General features: G+C 43.9%; 2 protein-coding genes across 2 annotated transcripts in view; one reads left to right on the forward strand and one right to left on the reverse strand.

Annotated features, from left to right (window-relative positions):
- The window catches only part of LOC103180840 (potassium channel, subfamily K, member 12), a 9328-nt gene extending 3614 nt beyond the window's left edge, over window positions 1–5714 (reverse strand). Inside the window, 1 exon segment of the mRNA XM_042333172.1 lies at window positions 5643–5714. Coding sequence (XP_042189106.1) covers window positions 5643–5714 — 72 coding nt within the window.
- A 2956-nt stretch (window positions 5715–8670) lies between these two features.
- LOC121848554 (potassium channel subfamily K member 12-like) lies at window positions 8671–16188 on the forward strand. The gene is given in 2 exon segments (XM_042333173.1): window positions 8671–8790; window positions 15208–16188. Coding segments are annotated over 2 exon segments (1056 nt in total). The 3' UTR covers window positions 16144–16188.
- The last annotated feature ends 4637 nt before the right edge of the window (window positions 16189–20825 follow it).

The following is a 20825-nucleotide window of genomic DNA, read 5'->3' on the forward strand; positions in this document are numbered from 1 at the left end:
TACCAGATTGTTGATGCCAATGTGTGACTGAAAGTTGGCAAGCAATCTCATAGTACAGCAGGTAGGCTCACTGTGGCCCCGTGCAAACTTGGGTAAGCTCAGCATGGGACCAGGCGAGCTCAATATGCTGTTGGACAAATTCAATGTCACACCACACTCGCTCAGTACAATGCACAGCCAGGCTCCATACGGCACCACATTGGCTCAGAGTAGGGCAGTGCTGCCTCCAGACACCACCACAGACACAAACTTAGAACCACGCTGAAAGATGGACAGAGGACAGGAATAATAACAATTATAATAATCCTTGCGTTTGATATCGGGCCTTATCGTGTACTTCCAGCCGTCTCAACGCGCTTCACGGAGCGCACTGTGAAGTGTGGTGACTGTGTGTATTGTGGATGAAACGCGGCAGCCAATTGCACACAGCAGTGTCCCACAAACAGTCGTGGATTGAGTGACCACGTTATTATTTTTATTTTGAAGGGATTATGACTCCCGGAAAGCGATCCGACAGTTGACTAAAAAGCGGGTTCCTACTTATTCCTAGGTAAACAGAGACGTGTGTGTGTGGAGTAAGGAAACATGCCTAAGGTTTTGCCGTGCCCGGGAATCGAACCTGGGTCATCTTACTTGCGAGGCGAGTGCTCTAATCACAATGCTACAGGATGTGAAGCTTCAGTGGTTTTGATTCATATTCAGACCGGTACTGGGAAGGTCAGCATTGCAGTGGTTGCGCTTAGGATGGACTAGTTAAAGCACTAAGTGAGAGAAATTTGGGCTGAATTTCCAGTTAAAAATAATAATCCTTTCATTTGATACAGCGCCTTATCACGTCTTGGAGACGTCTCAAAGTGCTTAATAATAATAATCCTTGCATTTGATATAGCGCTTTTCACGTCAGGAGGACGTCCCAAAGCGCTTCACAGAACACACTGTAAAGTGAATTGACTGTATATTTGTGGGCGAACGCGGCAGCCAATTGCGCACAGCAATGTCCTACAAACAGTCGTGGATTGAATTATTGTTATTTTTATTCATTTATTTATTTTTGAAGGGGTTATTACGCACATGAAAACAATCCGACAATCAACTAACATCCAGGTTCCTACTTACTGTTAGGTAAACAGAGATGGAGTCCTGCAGCTCAGTGGTTAGAGCACTCGCTTTGCAAGCGAGAGACCTGAGTTCAATTCCAGGCAGAGGGCGAAACCTTGGGCAAGTTTCCTTACTCCACACAGAGCCTAATAATAATCCCTCCAAAACCAAAAACAATAATAAATTGGTCATTTTCAATCTACGACTGTTTGTGGGACATTGCTGTGCGCAATTGGCTGCCGCGTTCACCCACAATTATACAGTCAATTCACTTTACAGTGTGTTCTGTGAAGCGCTTTCGGACGTCCTCCCGACGTGAAAAGCGCTATATCAAATCCAAGGATTATTATTATTATAATGTGTGTGCAGAGTAAGGAAACTTGCCTAAACTTTCGCCTTGCCCGGGAATTGAACTCAGGTCCTCTCGCTTGCGAGGTGTGTGCTCTAACCACTAAGCCACAGAACTCCACTGAATATAAAATACTCAGGTGCTACACGTACCAGTTGGGGATACAAGTAGCACCTTTGGCAATGCACAATTATATAGGGAACTGCATTCCTCATAGCAGCTGATATCACCAAAGGCATTACACATAACGCCAACTAGAATTTCAAGTATCCGACCAGTACAATACATAGTACATCACTACATAGCATCAAATCCACACCACATAGGCTCAGCGCACTGTCTAACTTTATGCTCGAGTCACTATAGACTCTATTGGCTCAGGGAACCATTTGCCTATAAACTTTAGGTTTTAGAAACTATAGGCTCTATAGCATTATTTGCCTGTTTATCTTTGTCAGGCATATAATTCAGCTGAGCCCCCCATAAGGGGACTATTTCTAGACATGATACTGATTTTTTGCAACCTTAAAAGGGTGATAATAATAATCCCTGCATTTGATATTGCACCTTATCACGTTTTTGAGACGTCTCAAAGCACTATGGGTTAAGTTCACCCATTGAGAGACGCTGGGAACCTTGAACCTCTGGTCCTCAACTGACTGAGTTACCTGGATGATGATGCTAGATATTTCCTGCTTGAGGAAGGCATTTAGGCTTAATAGAGGGGTAAATATGTCGCTCTGTCAAACTGAAATGATCTGAAGGATTAATTTACATTGTGACACCATTAAATGCAACATTGATAGGTGTTAGGAAGCTCACAATGAAGTTTGCTGAACTGAATGCCTCATGCCATCGAAAATGGGAGATAGCTCAGAAGAAATAATAATCTTCATAAGGAAATACCATTATCAGAATCCTCGCCTTGTAACACTCGGTATATCCAGAGAATAATAAACAGTGGATAGTGTATTACAGAGCTCCAGGAGAATTGAAAAGAACAGATGGCATTAAAAACGTGAGCAAACATCATGGTAGGACACACAGGTGCCTGAATCCTGGGATCTTATTCATACCTGTGTTCAGACCTGCTCGCCGTGAAGGCCAGATTTTTCGTGGTCGTAGCCTTAAAAATAATTCTCTTAAAATTTAAGAAGCGTGCAGAGTATTTTATATTCAAGCCTCATTGTGCAGAACCGGTCGTAGAATTGTGGAAAACTGGCTTCTAAATCGAGATCGAATTTAAGTATTTTCCAAAACACTGTAAAACCTTACATTTCAAGACAATCTCACGATGATGGTGAAGACTATATGAGATTGTGTGTGTGCTCCAACTTAATGGAAATCTACAGATGGCATTAAAATATACAAATAAAGGTCAAGTAGAACGCAATCCTCTGAATACCGAGATCGTGTGCTAGTCTGGGAGCACGGTATCTGACTCCTGAAATTTATCTGTATTCTGTACAGGTGTGATCCCAATAATTTGAGTACTGAAAGTCAGGCTGTACTGAGGCATGTGGACACATTGTAAGTGTTCCCGGGACGATTTGCATTTGCCAGATTTTTCGCTCCTCGTTTCAAGGTTACTGCCAGGCACTACTCTGTTCGTTTATGATTCCGCTCCACCGTTTCCCAGTTTGTTTGAGGCACCGGTTACTTTGGGAGCCAGTCGCAGGCGTGCAAGATAATAATAATCCTATAATAATAAGCCTCGCATTTGATACAGCGCCTTATCACTGTCTTCGAGACATCTCAAAGCGCCTCACAGAATGTACTGTAAAGTGAATCGACTGCATATTTTGAGGGCGAAATATAATCCCCGGACTGAGAGACAAGCACAGGGCCAGAAACAGTAGTCAATTGGTGAAGCCACCTGACTGATCAATTCAATCATGGTGAGGTTTTGGGGGACAGATTCTCTTGTAAAAGGAACAACTCTCTCTGACTGGATCCGGACTGAGGTATTTATTTGATGTGGAAGTTTGCAATATAAATGTGAGTTGTTGCTGGCACTGATGCCTCGGACACAATCTCAGTTGTGGAGATCAGGTCGGTGTCAGATTTGGGCTGAAGATTGGCAACAAAGCCAGTTTTCTCCCACTTGCTAGGCAAGTCTCAAGTGCAACTGACACACACAGGCCATATGGTATCTTTGGAGTCCTGCAGCATATTGGTTAGAGCAAGCGAGAGGACCCGGGATTGATTATCGAGCAGGGTGAAATCTCAGTCAAGTTTTCTTACTCGGCAAGTAAGTAAGAACCCGGTTTTTGTCAATTGGTGGATTGCTTTCTGGGAGTAATAATTCCTTAAAAAAATAGAATCAATAATAATAGTTTGGACGCTCAATCCATGAGTGTTCGTGGGACACTGCTGTGTGCAATTGGCTGTCACATTTCGCCACAAAATATATAATCAATTCACTTCAGCTTATTCTGTGAAGCGCTTTGAAACATCTCAATAACGTGATGAGGCACGATATCAATTGCAAGGATTATCATTGTTATTACAACCATTTGCTCTCATTAATAAAACTCTCCCAAGGTCACACCAGGAGCTTTCAAATCCTGAAAGCCAGGATCTTTTACAAAATAGGCTTTCCTGCCAGAACAGGCAATAAATAATTTTCTCCTCAATGCCATCGCTGTCAGGTCTGGATCAGAAAACTGCTTTGAGTGAACCCAGATCAACACTTATCAAGATAATAATAATCCTTGCATTTGATATAGCAACTTGTCACATCTTCAAAACGTCTCAAAGCGCTTCACAGAATATACCGTAAAGTCAATTTACTGTATATTTCGTGAGCGAAAAGGACGCAAAAAGATGCAAGGACAAAGGTAAAGATTTGAATTGTAAAGGGCAATTTCATGACAGATACCAGAAAACTTTTCTTTACTCCGAAGATAATCAATGACTTGATCAGGTTGGCAGGAAAGTGAATGAGTCCAGGACAACACATTCATTTCTAAAGCAGTTTGATTGCTGTGATGAGGGATTAGGAGGGTGGGGGTGGAACAGCAATAATAATCTTTGACGTGCTCTGGAGAATATACTGTAAAGTGATTGACTGTATATTTTGTGGGTGAAATGGGTAGGGTGGGTATTCTGGAGGAATTAGATAAGATGGGCCGAAGGACCTTCTTCATCCAGACCAATCCTCTGATCCTGTGCAGCAGAAACTCCGCAACCAATAGAGTCAGCGTGAACATTAAATCATGGAGTCCATGAAATCTGACCTCGATGAGCCTCCTCATCTAAATTCTTTTCTGTTGACTCTTCATACCCTTACAAAGCCCTACTCTTCAAGCACGAACAATTTCATCCTTCAAAACAATTTCTGGAGGAAAACAATTCAGTGGTTTATGGCAAGGAATCCCACATTCCAACTGTCCTCTGTTTGTAAAGAAATTCTTTCCAACCTCCCCTTCAATTCCCATTGTGATTGTTTCCATTCATATTATCATTCATACAACTCTCAGTGCCATACCTGTCTCAACAATCCTGAAGGTCATTGACTGATTGCTGTTACTGTGTGTGCACTGAGGTCATCATGTAGATTTTCGAAACCTTGCAAAATTGCATGCACGAAAAAGGAACTCTTTGAGTAAGTTAGTTTTATTTGAAAAGGTACAATACTGCCTGCGTTTGTTTGCGTTGGCACACACTTAATTCCTGAGAAAACACAACGGCAACCTGCATTTATATTGCGTGCCTCACACAGGGTAGGGTCTCAGGGTGCTTGAAACCCATCTGAAAGAGTGAGACCATAATTCAGGGCATCATCGAGGCTGAAAGGGTAGGGGAGAAGATGAGTTAAATCAAAAGTAGTGGTGAGGTGATACCAAGTCAGGTTTCAAAAGCATGAAGTTTGCGTGAGCAAAAGGAAGACCAAGAGAGGAATGTGTTGACTGCTGGTGAGTAGGTAAATGCTTAAGGGCAGTATTAATTAGATGTCCACCTGGTAGTTGGTAGTACTCTCGCCTCTGAGTCAGAAAGAGTCTCTAAAGCTTTGGTTTAATAATAATAATAATAATTATAATCCTCGTATTTGATACAGTGCTTTGTCATGTTCTAGACGTCTCAAAGCGCTTCAGAGAATATACTGTAAAGTGAATTGACTGGATATCAATATTTTTTTTTAACATGTGTAACAGCAGCCCTATGGATCAGTATCCCTACCAGTATTCCTCACCCAGTCAATCTGGAAGGATTTTCTTGGTGAATATTCGTTGCAGGCTGGGGAACAGCTATGCACCTGGCACATGTTGGATTTTAACAATAGTGACATCTCTGCTCAGTGAATTCATCTGATTCAAGATTGCACTGGAGACAAAACAATTAAGCTCAGTGGCCTTGGGTCAGGATTCATGTAGAACATGAATAGTATCACCGGATCTCAAGAGAATTTCAGTTGTAGAAGATCCCACATCTGTGGAGTCCTGTAGCTTAGTGACGAGAGCACTCGCCTCGCAAGCGAGAGGACCTGGGTTCGATTGCCGGGCAGGGCAAAATGTTGGGCAAGTTTCCTTACTCCACACACCCACCCATACCTCTATTTGCCTAGCAGTAAGTAGGAATCCAGTTGTTAGTCAATTGGCGGATCACCTTTCCGGGGATACAAAATGAAAAAAAATAAAATTAATAATAATAATTTGGTTACTCAATCCACGACTGTTGGTTACTCAATCCACGACTGTTTGTGGGACGCTGCTGTGTGCAATTGCCTGCCGCGTTTCACCCACAAAATATGCAGTCCAATTCACAATACAGTATATTCTGTGAAGCGCTTTGAGACGTCTCGAAGACGTGATAAGGCGCTCTGTCAAATGCAAGGATTATTATTATTATTATTATTATTATTATTATTATTATTATTATTATTATCCCTTTGGTCTGCTTTATCTCACCCTTTCAGAAAACCAACCCTACTGTCTCTCTATTAAAGCATCACATTGCTTGTCAAATTAGCCTCAGCCTCCTGTCTTCACCTTCCATGGGAATGATTTGCAGCTGTTGATTATCCTGTGGAAAGAAATATTATTTCCTGGTGTCTGGATTGAGAGAGTCGAATCCATTCCATGGAGTACTCTTGCAGCTAAGAGAGAAGAAGTTGGTTTGAGCTGTATTCAAGCCAAAATCTGAGAGCTGGGAATACATTGCTAACCTCCTGAAATACCCAATGTTCCATCTTACCCAGGATTAATTTCAGCTTTAGCTGTTTAAAATGTCCCTTCAAGTATTACTTGTTCCTGAGCTTTTAATGCCTAATGGTTTAGCGCTGATCTACGAGATAACCAGGAGCTTTTGATAACTATGCCCTTGTGTACATTTTATAAATTAATTGCAATTGTTCCCATATTCCACGAATCCAAATGTCCTGCCAATCATCGGTGTAAGATTGTAGCACGTAAAACATAACATTTCTTAGATGAATCAGAACCAGGGCAATTATCTAGAGCGAGATTTGCTCTACTATCCCAATTCTTTCTTAAGCACCTCATTACTTTGGGGAGCTGTGTTCTCTCCTTTGAAACCTCTCATGAAAATTTTTTTTTTTTTAAATATTACCTGGTAAGAGAAATTATTGGTTTAACTGTGCACATTGACTTGAGTAATACTCAGCTGATAAGGCAATGAATGCCTTATGAATAGAAAGCCTGGACATCCCCATGTACTTATCCAGCTGAGTTGTCAACGCGATCAGTTACAGGGAGATTCATAAAAGGATTCTCAAATTTTGAATCCTGTACTTACTACTACTACTACTAATAATAATATAATAATAATAATAATAATCCTTGCATTTGAATATAGTGCATTATCACGTTCTTGAGACATCTCAAAGCGCTTCACAGAATACGCTACAGCGAATCGACTGTATATTTTGTGGTCGAAACGCAGCAGCCAATTGCGCACCTCGGCCATGAGTGGAGTCCCCACAAACGGTCGTGAATTGAGTGACCGCATTTTTTTTAGGGATTGTTACCCCTGGAAAAGCGATCTGCCAATCGACTAACAACCGGGTTCCTATTTACGGCGAGGTGAACAGTGGCGGTGTGGAGTAAGGAAACTTGCCCAACGTTTCACCCCCTGCCCGGGAATCGAACAGTGGGCCTCTTGCTTGTGAGGCGAGTGCTCTAACCACTCAGCTGCAGGTCTCCACACTTTGCCTATATGTGATTCTCCCGGACATTGATCTGATTCCAAACTTATATGATTTGGATAGCAATTACATATGAAGCGCTCTGAGACGTCTCTACATTATAGACATTTCGCCAAATGCAACAATTAATATTATTATCGTGGATAGATTTTTTGGTGTGGGCTCATCAGACTCACTTAGAGGTTCCTAGTTGGATATTAGCCAGGATTAGGATGTACCAGATACATCCAGAGAGACTGACTCCATCTGTGCCTGCACTTTTTCTCAGCATTTTCGAGTGTCCAAGTTTTGGATACTTCTTAAATTCGGTATTAATTTTGAATCTGTAAAAGAAGCTACAGAAAACTAGCTTCCCAATTAAAACTGAGGTTAAAGAATTATTCAAAATTTGGAAAAAGTTTGAGTCAACGCCCAGGTTGTGTTTTTGCCACCTGCCATACAGGATACGATATTTCTAAATCTTTTTTATGAATCCCACATATTAGACTTCCAATAAATCCTTATTTTTTGTTTAGTGCCTTTCGTTTTGGGGGCGACATATCTAAACATTCTGCGAAGTGTCGTAAATAATAATAATAATCCTTGCATTTGATATAGCGCCTTATCACGTCTTCGAGACGTCTCGTAGAGCTTCACAGAATATACTGTGAAGTGAATTGACTACATACTTTGTGGGCGAAACACGGCAGCCAATTGCACACGGCAGTTTCGCACACAGTCGTAGATCGAGTGACCAAATTATTATTTTTTTTTGAAGGGATGTATTTTGAGGGCGAATGCAACGGCCAATTTGCACCAGGCAAACAATTGTATCTTGAATTGTTGGCCAGGGCACCAGGAGAAACTCCCTTCTTGTTTCAAATACAAATTATTGCTTAAATCTGGATCTTTAACGTCCACTTGAACTGGACTTGATTTAATGACTCATCCAATGGATAGAATCTCTTACAATGCAGTACAATCCCAGCACTGCATAGGACTATCAGTCTAGACAACACAAGTTCAAAGTCCCAACATAAGGCTTGAACCCACAAGCCCTTCCATCTCAGAGGCGAGAATGCCACCACTGAGCCAGGCTGATACCCAATTTCCAGACCGAGTGGCTAAAATTGAGTCTCATCCATTCAACACTGAAGGGGAATTGAATACAGAGCCATATTATCAGATCTCTATCTCTGTATGTCATGTTATTCCAGCTGCAGACACACGTAATCTAATGCATGGGATGAAACATCTTCAGAAAACAGAGAAGCTAGTATAAATATGGATTTCAGAAGAAATCCAGTGCCTGGAAGGCTCTGGCGTGCCAAGTGTACCCCAACAGAAGAGGCCCTGCATTTGTTCAATGATCAGCCCTTGAAATATACTGACAGTCTCAGTACCTCAAGGTCACTGCATCCTGACACTGCATGAGCACGAGAAAGGTTCCAGTGAAGAAGACACCTCTCAGCATCAAACACCTTCAGCCCTTTTCATCTCACCCTTTTGATGTTGGGATTGCAGAGGTTTATCTGGGGTTGACTTAATGTACGGTTTCAGTAATATTGGGGTAATGCTGCATGAAAAGCTATTGTACTATATTACAGCTGAGAATAACTTATTGATGATAGTCGGGGCAGGCTAGAGGGGCCGAATGGCTCCTAATTCTTAATTCTTATGTCTTATAGTGGTGGGTGGGTGGGGGAGTGGATTTCTGAAGGTACAAGGAAACAAAAAGTAGTTATGACTGGATCAAAAAAGAAGCTGAGGTCAATTCAAAGATCCATTTGAGAAAATGAGAAGAGAGATGCAGATTATAGAAAGCAAGAGGCAGAAATTCTTTATTGAGCTTATAGCACTTGGTAGTTTGTTAACGTTTTAACCTATGGGACCCAGTGATAGATGGTCAGTTAGAATGCCATCCTTTCAGTTCTGAGATTGGATGGTGCAATGAATCTATACGCTCTCCTTTTATCAATAGCATTGAGTTTGTACTCAGGGGAGACTGACAATTGATTGCTCTCTCTGCACAAACTTGAGCACAAAATGAGTTAGGCCAACCTAACACTTGGCCCATTTCTCAGCGAACGTAAAACTTCCCACAATAATAATATTTGTACTTGATATAGTACTTGATATAGGACTGTGGAGTCCTGTGGCTCAGTGGTTAGAGCACTCGCTTTGCAAGTGAGAGACCTGAGTTCAATTCCAGGCAGAGGGCGAAACCTTGGGCAAGTTTCCTTACTCCACACAGAGCCTAATAATAATCCCTCCAAAACCAAAAACAATAATAAATTGGTCATTTTCAATCCACGACTGTTGTGGGACATTGCTGTGCGCAATTGGCTGCCGCGTTCGCCCACAAATATACAGTCAATTCACTTTACAGTGTGTTCTGTGAAGCGCTTTGGGACGTCCTCCCGACGTGAAAAGCGCTATATCAAATGCAAGGATTATTATTATTATTATTATTATTACCCATCATGTCAAAACGTCTTGAAGCACTTTACACTTAATTGCTGTCAAGTATAGTGACTGTATTTCTAGGGAAATGCAAAAACCTGTATTTAGGGCACAGTACAATGTGACAAACAACCATGGAATAGATGATCAATTCATTTGGAGTTGTGTTAGACAGGACATCAGGAGAAACTGGAGAAACTCACATAGTGTCATAGGCCAAAACAGGCAAATGCCCCACAAACATCCATGACTCAGAGAGTGAAGTTGACACCTAAAGGTGCAACAGTGGATCATTCCGACATTACTCTACTCGATGAGCCCAATGTCTGCAAACAGGCCCATGCTTATTATGCAATCCTACTCGGAACACGTTGAGGTTTAATGTGCGGCTTGGGTTAGCAAATTATGCGCAAAATCTGCAAGTCAGGTTAATCATGAGCAAATGCACGCAATATGCCTTTAATTATGTAATTAGCACCCAGTACAAAAGATCAGAGAGATTCAATACAGAATCTCTCCAATAAACACGCACATTATTTATTTATTTGGTGTTAATTACATAATACGAAGGACACCTGTAATTCCCTCTTTCCATATGCATTTGCACATGGTTAACCCAACTTGCAATTTAGACCCCGATATCAAAGATCTGTTGTTCGATTTATAACGCATCTATTCCCAAACAATTGCATGTTTATCACTGTAAGATTACCTTGAGCAACACTCACAAATAGTTTGCTCGTTGATCGCAAACGGCATTTATAATCAGTGTTAAAATATCACCTAATGAAAGGTCCAAATCAATATTTCAGAATAAAACAGAATAAGATGAGAATCCAAACAACAGGTTTTTTTTTAATCAGTTGGCTGAATTTGTTTAAAATGACAGCTCAGAGGCCCAAATATTCTCAAGGAACGTAACACCATTGTCTTAAAATTTAAGATTGCGCAAAATTTTGCAAACATTTTGAATTGTCTTAATTTAGAAGCCTTTTTGAGAACTGTAGGGGGAAAATAACAGCTTCTAAATAATTCTAATAATAACCCTTGCATTTGATGTATAGCGCCTTATCACGTCTTCGAGATGTCTCAGAACGCTTCGCAGAATATACTGTAAAGTAAAGTGACTGCATATTTTGTGGGTGAACAGTGGCAGCCGATGTGCGTTGGGTTTTGCTGGAGTCAGTGAGGCTACAGGCATCATGACAAACAGATACTGGTAGACACAATTCTTATGCAGGATAGCAGGTACTGATATGATTATAATAATATTCCTTGCATTTGATATAACGTCACAACAATTCACAGGTAAAACTACCGTCAAATGTAGTCACTGTGTGTTTTCAGGCAAACAATTTCCACAAAGCACGGTCTCCCAAACAGCCTTGGCTAAATGACCTAGACATTCCCTTCTCCTTTTTATTGTCAATCGGAATGAACTATCTATCACCCTTCTGTTTTTAAATAGACATGGGAGCATTAACTTGTACCTGAACAGACAGACAGACAAATTTAATCCATGTAGTGACTCGATGTCAACCACAACAATGACAAGATTACATTTGTATAGCGTCTTTCACGTCGGGAGGATGTTCCAAGGCACTCGACCAGAGTACAGCATTTCAGACCTGAGCTGGAGTTGGGGGGCGAAGGGAGGGGAGGGGAAGGGGGGTGGCCGATGACACGGTCGAAGAAGAGGGCCTTGAGGCGCGACTTGAAGGAGGCTTAGGAGGGGGCGAGGCGGAGTGACTGGGGGATGGAATTCCAGAGGTTGGGGGCAGAGTGGCTGAATGCTCTCCCGCCAATGGTGGGGCGGGTGGGTCGGGGGACGTGGAGCAGGCCAGAGCCGGCTGAGCGGAGGGAACGGACGGGTTGGTAGGGGGTTAGCAGGTCGCAAAGGTAGGGTGGGGCGAGGCCATGGAGGGCTTTGTATGTGAGGACCAGGATCTTGAACTGGATCCTCTGTAGGATCGGGAGCCAATGGAGTTGGGCGAGAGTGGGGTAGATGGGGTCAGGGTGTTTGGTGTGGGAGAGGACACGGGCTGCAGAGTTCTGGATTATCTGCAGCCTGTGGAGGGAGGAGTTGGGAAGGCCGACAAGCGGAGCATTTGCATAGTCGAGCCTGGAGATGATGAAGAAATGAACAAGAGTTTCGGTGGCCTGAGGGGTGAGGTAGTGGCAGAGTCGGGTGATGTTCCGGAGGTGAGGGAAGGCCGAGCGGGTCATGGCTTGGATGTGGTGAAGAAAAGACAGTTGAGGGTCGAACAAGACCCCGAGGTTCCTGACTGGCTGGTGAGTTGAAGTGTGGAACCATGGAGGTTGATGTTGCCAGAGCCTGAGGTGCTGAGGCGCTGGCGCGAGCCAATCAGGAGGGCCTCAGTCCATTCAACTGTAGGAAATTTGCCCTCATCCAGGACTTGATGTCCGACAGGCAGTCTGTCAGGACAGCAGTGGTCCTGGAGTTGAGGGTGGAGGCAGAAAGATAGAGTTGGGTGTCATCCGCATACATATGGAAGATGACCCCATGTCTGCGGATGATTCGTGTAGAGCTCTGAAATAAATGTCACACTTGATCTTAATTTGAAAGATTGTTTTTTTTTTAATGGCTGTAGCAACTGGGTGTCCCAAATCAAGATTGAATGAAAAATGTTTCTACAATTCTGCGTGACCTTTAACGTTAAGAGAGACCTGGGTTCGATTCCCGGCAGGGCGAATCCTTGGGCAAGTTTCCTTGCTCCACACGCCTGATAATAATCCCTCAAGAAAAAAAGAATAATAACGTTGTTCACTTCAATCCACGACTGTCTGTGGGGGACGGCGCTGTGCGCAATTGGCCGCCGCGTTTCGCCCGCAAATTAGACAGTCGATTCGCTTTGCAGTCTATTCTGTGAAGCGCTTTGAGTCGTCTCGAAGACGTGATCAGGAGCCGTATCAAATGCGAGGATTATTATTCGTATTATTAAGAAAAAAATGGGAGTTTCAGGCAAAAACGACGAACAACAACAACAACTTGCATTTGTATAGCGGCCTTCACACGGGGCGGTGTCTCCGAGAGCTTAACAGTGGCGGAGGCAGATGTGCAATGCGGTGTATGATACACCTTGCGGTATTGCCTATTTGGCAATTGCATACACCTCAGTTAGTAACTAACCCCTTCTCACGATTCCTTTCGCTTGTGTTCTCAGGCCTCCCATCTTGCTGGGTGCACCTGCTGTTCAGCGGTGGGTTGAACCTAAATCGAGCTTTTATTCTTATTATAAACATTTGTAATCCTTGCATTTGACGTTGAGACGTCTCAAAAGGCTTCACCAGTCACCAGAAAGCAGAGCGACTGCGTATTTTGTAGGTGAATGAGGCGGCGAGCTTGCACACAGCGCTGTTCCACAAGCAGCCATGAAATGAATGACCAAATTTATCGGTGGGGGGGGGACTGTCGGCCAGGACACTGGGAGAGACTCCTTTCTCTTCCGCAGCAGTGCCATGGAATCTTCTTTAGCGTGCCCTGTGAACAGGCAGACGGGACCTCAATTTAGCATCTCGTGTGAAACATGGCACCTCCAACAAAGCAGAATAGCCCGAGCACTGCCCTGGAACATCAGTCTACTCTGTGAGTTCAAAGACAAAAGTCCCTACTTAGGGCTTGGACCCACAACCCTCTCACTCGGAGGTGAGCCAGGCTGCCATTGCTCTTAATGATTACGATGCACAAGAGACTCTGAACTGTACGGACTTTCCATGCGAGCAAACATAGCAGCTTAAGCGGTTGCGCTCTCTAAGCAGCAATGAAATGTATGAAATGGACCACGTTTAACCTGCTTTCTTGCCGAATTTAGACAGCCTGAACACTGGAGAGACACTCTCGTTCTGCTTTGAAATAGCACAATGTCATTTTTATTTTATTTTTATTTTGCTGCGCGCAATTGACTGCCGCCTTTCGCCGGCAAAAATGCAGTCAATTTGCTTTACGGTGATTTAATCTGTGAAACACTTCGCGATGTCTTAAGATGATAAGGTGCTCTATCAAATGCAAGGATTATTATTTAACATCTATCTGACCCATTAAAGCTGGCAAATGGGACTTTTAAGGACTCGTCCAATGTACAGCAACTCTAACAGCAGCGACACTGCAGGACTCCTGCTCTTGAAGTTTTTCACATAAGAGAGTTGTGGATGCACTCCCAACTCTGTAGTAATGTTAAACACTGTTTGGCAGCAATTAGCAGAGTGCACAAAGCTTATAAATTTATGTGTATAATGTCTGTGAGGCAATAAAGCAACCGCAGAGCTCTGCTTAGGCCTAAACTCCCCTTATTCTTTACCTTTAAGACTGTCGAGATCACGTGGCTTGACTGAGAATAAGCTGAAAGCAGGATTTACGCGCGTGTGTGTGTGCTGTAACTTAACAAGGTCCATCGTACAATGGTCCCAAAAATGGGACATCAACTGCAAGGATCAAATGCAAGAATGATAAAGATAATTCTTTATTATTCTTCCTATCTTCATTATGTGATGTGTGGCTCGAAATCCCACCTGCCCTCAGCCCGAAGGCCATTGTGGGTCTTAAGATTTAAGATTGCACAGAATTGTGGAAAATTCTTCACTTCAGTCTCAATATGGAAGGGTTTTAATAATAGTAATAATCCTTGCATTTGACACAGCACCTTATCACGTCTTCGAGGCGTCTCAAAGCGCTTCACAGGATATACTGTAAAGCGAATTGACTGTATATTTTGTGGGCGAAACGCGGCAGCCAATTGCGCACAGCAGTGTCCCCACAAACAGCCGTGGATTGAGCGACCAAATTATTGTATATTTTTTGGAAGGAATCATTACCCCTGGAAAAGCGATCCGCCAATCGACTAACAACCGGGTTCCTAATTACTGCCGGGTAAACAGAGGCGTGTGTGTGGAGTAAGGAAACTTGCCCATCGTTCCACCCCCTGCCCGGGAATCAAACTCAGGTTCTCTCGCTTGCGAGGTGGGTGCTCTGACCACTGAGCTGCAGGATTCAATTTAAGAACTTCCCCCCCCACCCCAATTCTATGCGGTCTTGAATTTTGATGGCAAATGGTGGGAGAGGGGTGGGTTGTGGGGTGGTGGTGGGTGGGGGGGTCTCGAGGGCTAGGACTAGGTGGGATTTTGGAGCCTTAAGGAGAGCTTAGCCAACCCTCTTGTCTCTTAAATCGCAGGCTTCGGGATGACCACCCCCGCGACGGTGGCGGGCAAAGTCTTTCTGATATTCTACGGCCTTTTGGGGTGCGCGGGAACCATCCTCTTCTTCAACCTCTTCCTGGAGCGCATCATCACGCTGCTGGCCTTCGTGATGAAGGCCTGTCACCAGCGGAGGGTGGGCAGCCACGGGCTGGTGCCTCCCATCCTGCGCCGCGGTTCGGGCCTCTCGGACCCGGGGGGCCTGGCCGGCTGGAAGCCCTCAGTCTACTACGTCATGCTGATCCTAGGCGCGGCCGCCGTGGTGATCTCCTGCTGCGCCTCGGCCATGTACACCCCCGTGGAGGGCTGGAGCTACACCGACTCCCTCTACTTCTGCTTCGTCACCTTCAGCACCATCGGCTTCGGGGACCTGGTGAGCAGCCAAGGGGAGGACTACCCCAACCAGGGCCTATACAGGTTCGCCAACTTCGCCTTCATGTTGCTGGGCGTCTGTTGCATCTACTCGCTCTTCAACGTCATCTCCATCGTCATCAAGCAGTTCCTGAACTGGCTGCTCAGGCAGATGGAATGCAGCTGCTGCCCCAGGTGCCAGCGGGGCAAGATGAGGACGGGCAGACGTAATGCCATCACCCCCGGGCAGTCTCGCGTCCGCCGCGGCAGGGTCCTGCTGGACGGGGACGGACCCTACGAAAGCGACACCGAGGGCAGGCGTCTCTCAGGAGAGCTGATCTCCATGAGGGACCTGACAGCCTCCAACAAGGTGTCGTTGGCCATCCTCCAGAAGCAGCTGTCGGAGACAGCCAACGGCTACCCCCGGACGGTTTGCATCAACACCAAGCAGAACGGGCTGTCGGGGGGGGTGGGGGCTTTGGCCATCATGAACAACAGGCTGGTGGAGACCAGCGAAACCAGGTGAAACGAACCAGACAAACCACACAGACTTGGAGTCGCCTCCCAACGGCCCCTTTTACGCTTTATTCAAAGATGGCGCAGAGCTAAGAGGAGCAGAGGCATTGGAGCCCTGATCTTGGTGTCTTGCACAGTTACAGAGTGGCTCCCGATAGCTCGCCCCACGTACAGGACCAGGCGGATGCCCCCCCCCATCAAAGGACATTTTTCCCTTCTACTAGTAACAGGTGGAGGGGCGGTGGGGGCAGCGAATGAGCAAGACCGGGAGTGCACCAGCGATAGAGAGTTGGCTGACTTTTTCCCCGCTCCCACTATTGCCGTGGCCTTCTCCGTTATCGGGAATACACACAACGGGTGGGAAAATATATTCAACGCGGCCTCAGCAAGTACTTGCAGTAAGCCCAGTGCTCAGGCGCAGTCTGAATTTGGTCGCTAGTTTTCCGTGGTTCTTACAGAAGAGTTTTATGCACCTTCCATCTTAACGTTTATGACGAAAACGGTTTTACAGCTTGAGACTAAGTGCAATTTCAGGCCTTGGGCGTATTAAGCCAATTTTAAGTGATTTCTGAGGCTCCCAACATTTCTCATATTCTTAGGCTTAAGACCATTGTCTTAACTTTTAAGATGGTGCAGAATTTTTGAATTTTCTTTATAGGGTCTTAATTTGGAAGATGCTGATTTACGGTCCATTTTAAGGAGGTCCTGTGGAAAACCGTCTTCCTTATCCAACACAGAGTTTAAGAGTTATTTTTATAAGTTTCTGCCGGATCCTAAATTGTAAAACAATGGTCTTAAGGATAATTAAAAAAAAAGGATTTCCACCCTCTGATCTTTTATCTACTTCAAGTCCCTCGTCCCCGCACTCTGAGGAAGTGCTTTTCTTTTCTCAAATCCGAACACCTTCTAAACTCCAGCCTGAAAGTTTCAGCGACCAGGCTCGCTTGAAGCTCCTTTTAATCCTTGCTGAGTTTTATTGTTAACTCTCTGGTTCATTTTGGGTTAATAATAATAATAAGCCTTGCATTTGATATAGCGCCTTAACACATCTTCGAGACGTCTCAAAGCTCTTCACAGAATATACTATAAAGTGAATTGACTGTATATTTGTGGATGAAACACGGCAGCCAACTGCGGACAGCAGCGTCCCCACAAGCAGTCATGGATTGAGTGACCAAATTACTTCTTAAAAAATTTATTTTGAAGGGATTATTACCCCCGGAAAAGCGATCCACCAATCGACTAACGACCGTGGATTGAGTGACTAAATTAGTCTTTTTCAGATTAAAAATGAAATGAAATAAAAAAATGGGTTGGTTGAGAGTTGGAATAAGTCAATAGCAAGGTTTAGAGCATCGTATGTGTGTGGAGTCTGTGTGTGATGATCTCCGGTGAGGGCTTAAATCCTGAAGTCAACAATTTCTACCTTTACTGTTTGAAGTATTTGTGGTACAAAATATCACCTCGACCGGAAGATCACTTTGTGGAAATCTGTTCAGTTTTTACTTGGAAGCTGTTTTTCACACATTTACTTGAAAGAAACTGGCTTCCAACATGAGGGCCAATTTAAAATCATTGCACTATTCTGCTCTAATTTAAATCTCTAAAACAAAACAGTGTTGCGGTGAGAGACTAGGTAGGAATTCAGACTTTTGGGAAGTAGGAAGTTATTGCCAGACGGTCCATATTTAAATATATATATTTAGACAGGATTTGGCAAATTGTTGAATTCAGTTTTAAATCTGAAGCCTGTTTTGTCATTCTTAAAAAGGATTTGCAGAAACCTAGTTTCAAATGAAAGGCTGTATTTTTTTTAAAAAATAGCAAATTCTGTGCACTCCGAAATGGTATGTTAATGGAATCAATTTAGACTCAGGTTGAAAATCTACCCCTTTGATCTCTTAAAATATTCTCCAAAGGTTGAAAGCTGTGAACCCATTCGGACCAGTTTGAACCAAATCCCTGTAAACCAGTTGTTTTTTTTTCAGTCCATTTTAATGCAAAGTCTTTTCCTATTATAGATCTTAATTCAAAACGAAATTCGGGACCACTTTGGCTACGAGCAGTGAATAAGGACACACGTAATGTAATTACTTCAATTCAATTAGCTAAACACTGTGATATTTACGACTTTGACTAATACAGCTCACTCTCAATTTATTAAACAGAACAAACCATCAGTCAACGTGACCAATTAAAATCTGAGATAATGTCGAAGCATTTATTTCCCCACCTAAATAATAATAATCCTTGCGTTTGATATAGCGCCTTATCACCTGGTCGAGACATCTCAAAGCGCTTCGCGGGATACGCAGGAAGGCTGTTCACATCCGAAATCAGTTGATTCATTTTCACATCGAACCTGTTGTGAGACGTCAAGTTTTTACCCCCATGTTTCGTCAAGCCTGATAGGTTGCGCTACGTTTAATGGGAATTACTAACGTGAAGGAGAATATTGTCGCGTTAAATCAGGAGACCGTACATCACAGGGTTTCTCCAATGGCACTGACGTGAAACAACAAGCAGAGGTTTAAATGTAGCAAAACGGCTTCACTTCCATTCGTACCAACGGAGCATCAAAACGGTCTAAAAGGAGACATTCAGCACTGATCACAATGACCAGAGCGCCAGTGGCAAGACACTCGCAAGCAGGCGATCGATATGACAACGAGTTGCTTGCAGCAATTGGAGAAAAAAAAGTCTTCAAATGTTTGCTGCAAATGAATCCGGGATTATAATCAGACCTGGGGAAAACGTGAAAATAGACGGAATCAACAGGAACGGAATTGCTTTTTAACTTGCTTTCTAAAGCCCTTTTATCAACTTCAAGCATCTCCAAACGGTTCAAGGTAATTACTCTCGTCACGTGTACTTTACCGTAAGCAAACTCAGCTGTCGTTTTGTGCACAGCAATGTCCCCACAACAAACCCAAGGCCTCTGCTTCATCTCTCTGGAGGGTTGTTGGTCAGGACATCGGGGGGAAAAAAAAACCTCCTGTTTTTTCAAATAGTGATCTTTAATGTCCACCTGAAGAACAGACGGATGGGATCTCAGTTTTAAAGTTACGTCTAAAGGATGGCAATTCAAGCAAAACAATACAATCCAAATTTACCTTTGTATAGAGCCCAGTCAGGGATTTGGACCCGAGCAGGCAGGGGGTGGGTGGGGGTTGGGATCTGGGAGGGTGGAGGGTAAGAGGGTAGGATGCCAAAGGCGCGATCGAAGAGGAGGGTCTTGAGACATGCCTTGAAGCGGGCTAGGGAGGGAGCGAGGTGATGGGAATGTGGGATGGAGTTCCAAAGAGTGGGGGCAAGAGAGGCTGAAGGTCCCTCTTCCGATGATCGCCAAAAAGCATTCTCCCCAGTAGAGTGCCTTGAAAACGGTGTGTTTATGTAACGTGCAATGATACGGGAATGGTAGCCACGTCCTAACCCGACAACAAGACAAGAGATGCAAATGCACCAACAGAGACTGGTTCTGGGGCCCCGAATGAATCCAAAGTCGTTTGTGTATTGAAGTAAACGAATGTAACGCAATTAATGTTCCATCTGCTGCACAAATTCCAATGAAGGGCAGCTCTTGGTCACACGCTGACAAGCAACCTTCCGTATATCAGCAGCACTTTGATTTACAGCAGTCCTGCTGTTGGAGTTTCATGTCACATGTTGCCTCACCTAAGTGGGAAAATATCTGAGTACCTCGAGATATCCACTCACCGAAGAGCTAAGAGACGCAGATCACAGTCTCGGGATTCAGTTCCCGCTCTATGCCCACTTAGTTGATCCCCGCTTGAGCTGGCAGTATTATTAATAACAATAATAATAATTTGATATAGTGCCTTTCATGTCAGGAAGATGTCTCGAAGTGGCATTATCCTGGAGAATCACGCTGATCATGTTCAACTGTTAACCATCTCTGAGTGTTTCCCAACGAAACAAGGAAAAACATTAAATGAGACAATAAATATTGGGCATTTGATACACACAAACACACACACACACACACAATAACGTATGTTCTTTATATAAAGCATACACTGATGTCGGGTCTTAATACTGCTAACTGTAATGAATTAAGGAAATAGATTACATCCAGTCTGAAATTCTACCTAGTTTTATTCTAAACGCAGAATTGTGACCAAATCCTCAATTTGGGAGCAGGTTCATCAGCTTCCAAATTAAGAGTTTTTCACAATTCTGCATGAATCTTAAAGCTAAGACAAGTCGTAACGTACGACCGGAAACCACGAGTAAAACAACTGGCCCCCGAATTCAGTCTGGGAAAGAAGAAAAAAGGTTCTGACTTCGTCCGAAGGCCGACCTTGAACCATTAATCCACGGAGAGTAAATGCAATTGAACTTTGGCTCCTATGCATGTGAAAATAATGCATTAAATTAATGCATCAGAAACAAGCTCATCAGGCATCCCATCCACACACCCAGCTCCGTGGAGCATAACTGATGTAACTCACGGTGACACGAAATTAAGCCAACGCATGTCGCATGTATACGCAGTAATAGTCGCTGAGCATCAGGACGTAGAGAGAGAGGGGAGGGCAAGTCCTACTCTCTCTTAGCTTCGGGGATTTTTGCTGCTACGCGTATTTTAACAAAGCAGTGTCGCTGCCCACTTGGCGATGCACGCCTCGCTTACGTAACTCCCAAATGACGGTCGTTTTTATTTGCAAGACC

This window comes from Callorhinchus milii, unplaced genomic scaffold (assembly GCF_018977255.1).
Source record: "Callorhinchus milii isolate IMCB2004 unplaced genomic scaffold, IMCB_Cmil_1.0 Scaffold3, whole genome shotgun sequence".
Lineage (NCBI taxonomy): Eukaryota > Metazoa > Chordata > Chondrichthyes > Chimaeriformes > Callorhinchidae > Callorhinchus > Callorhinchus milii.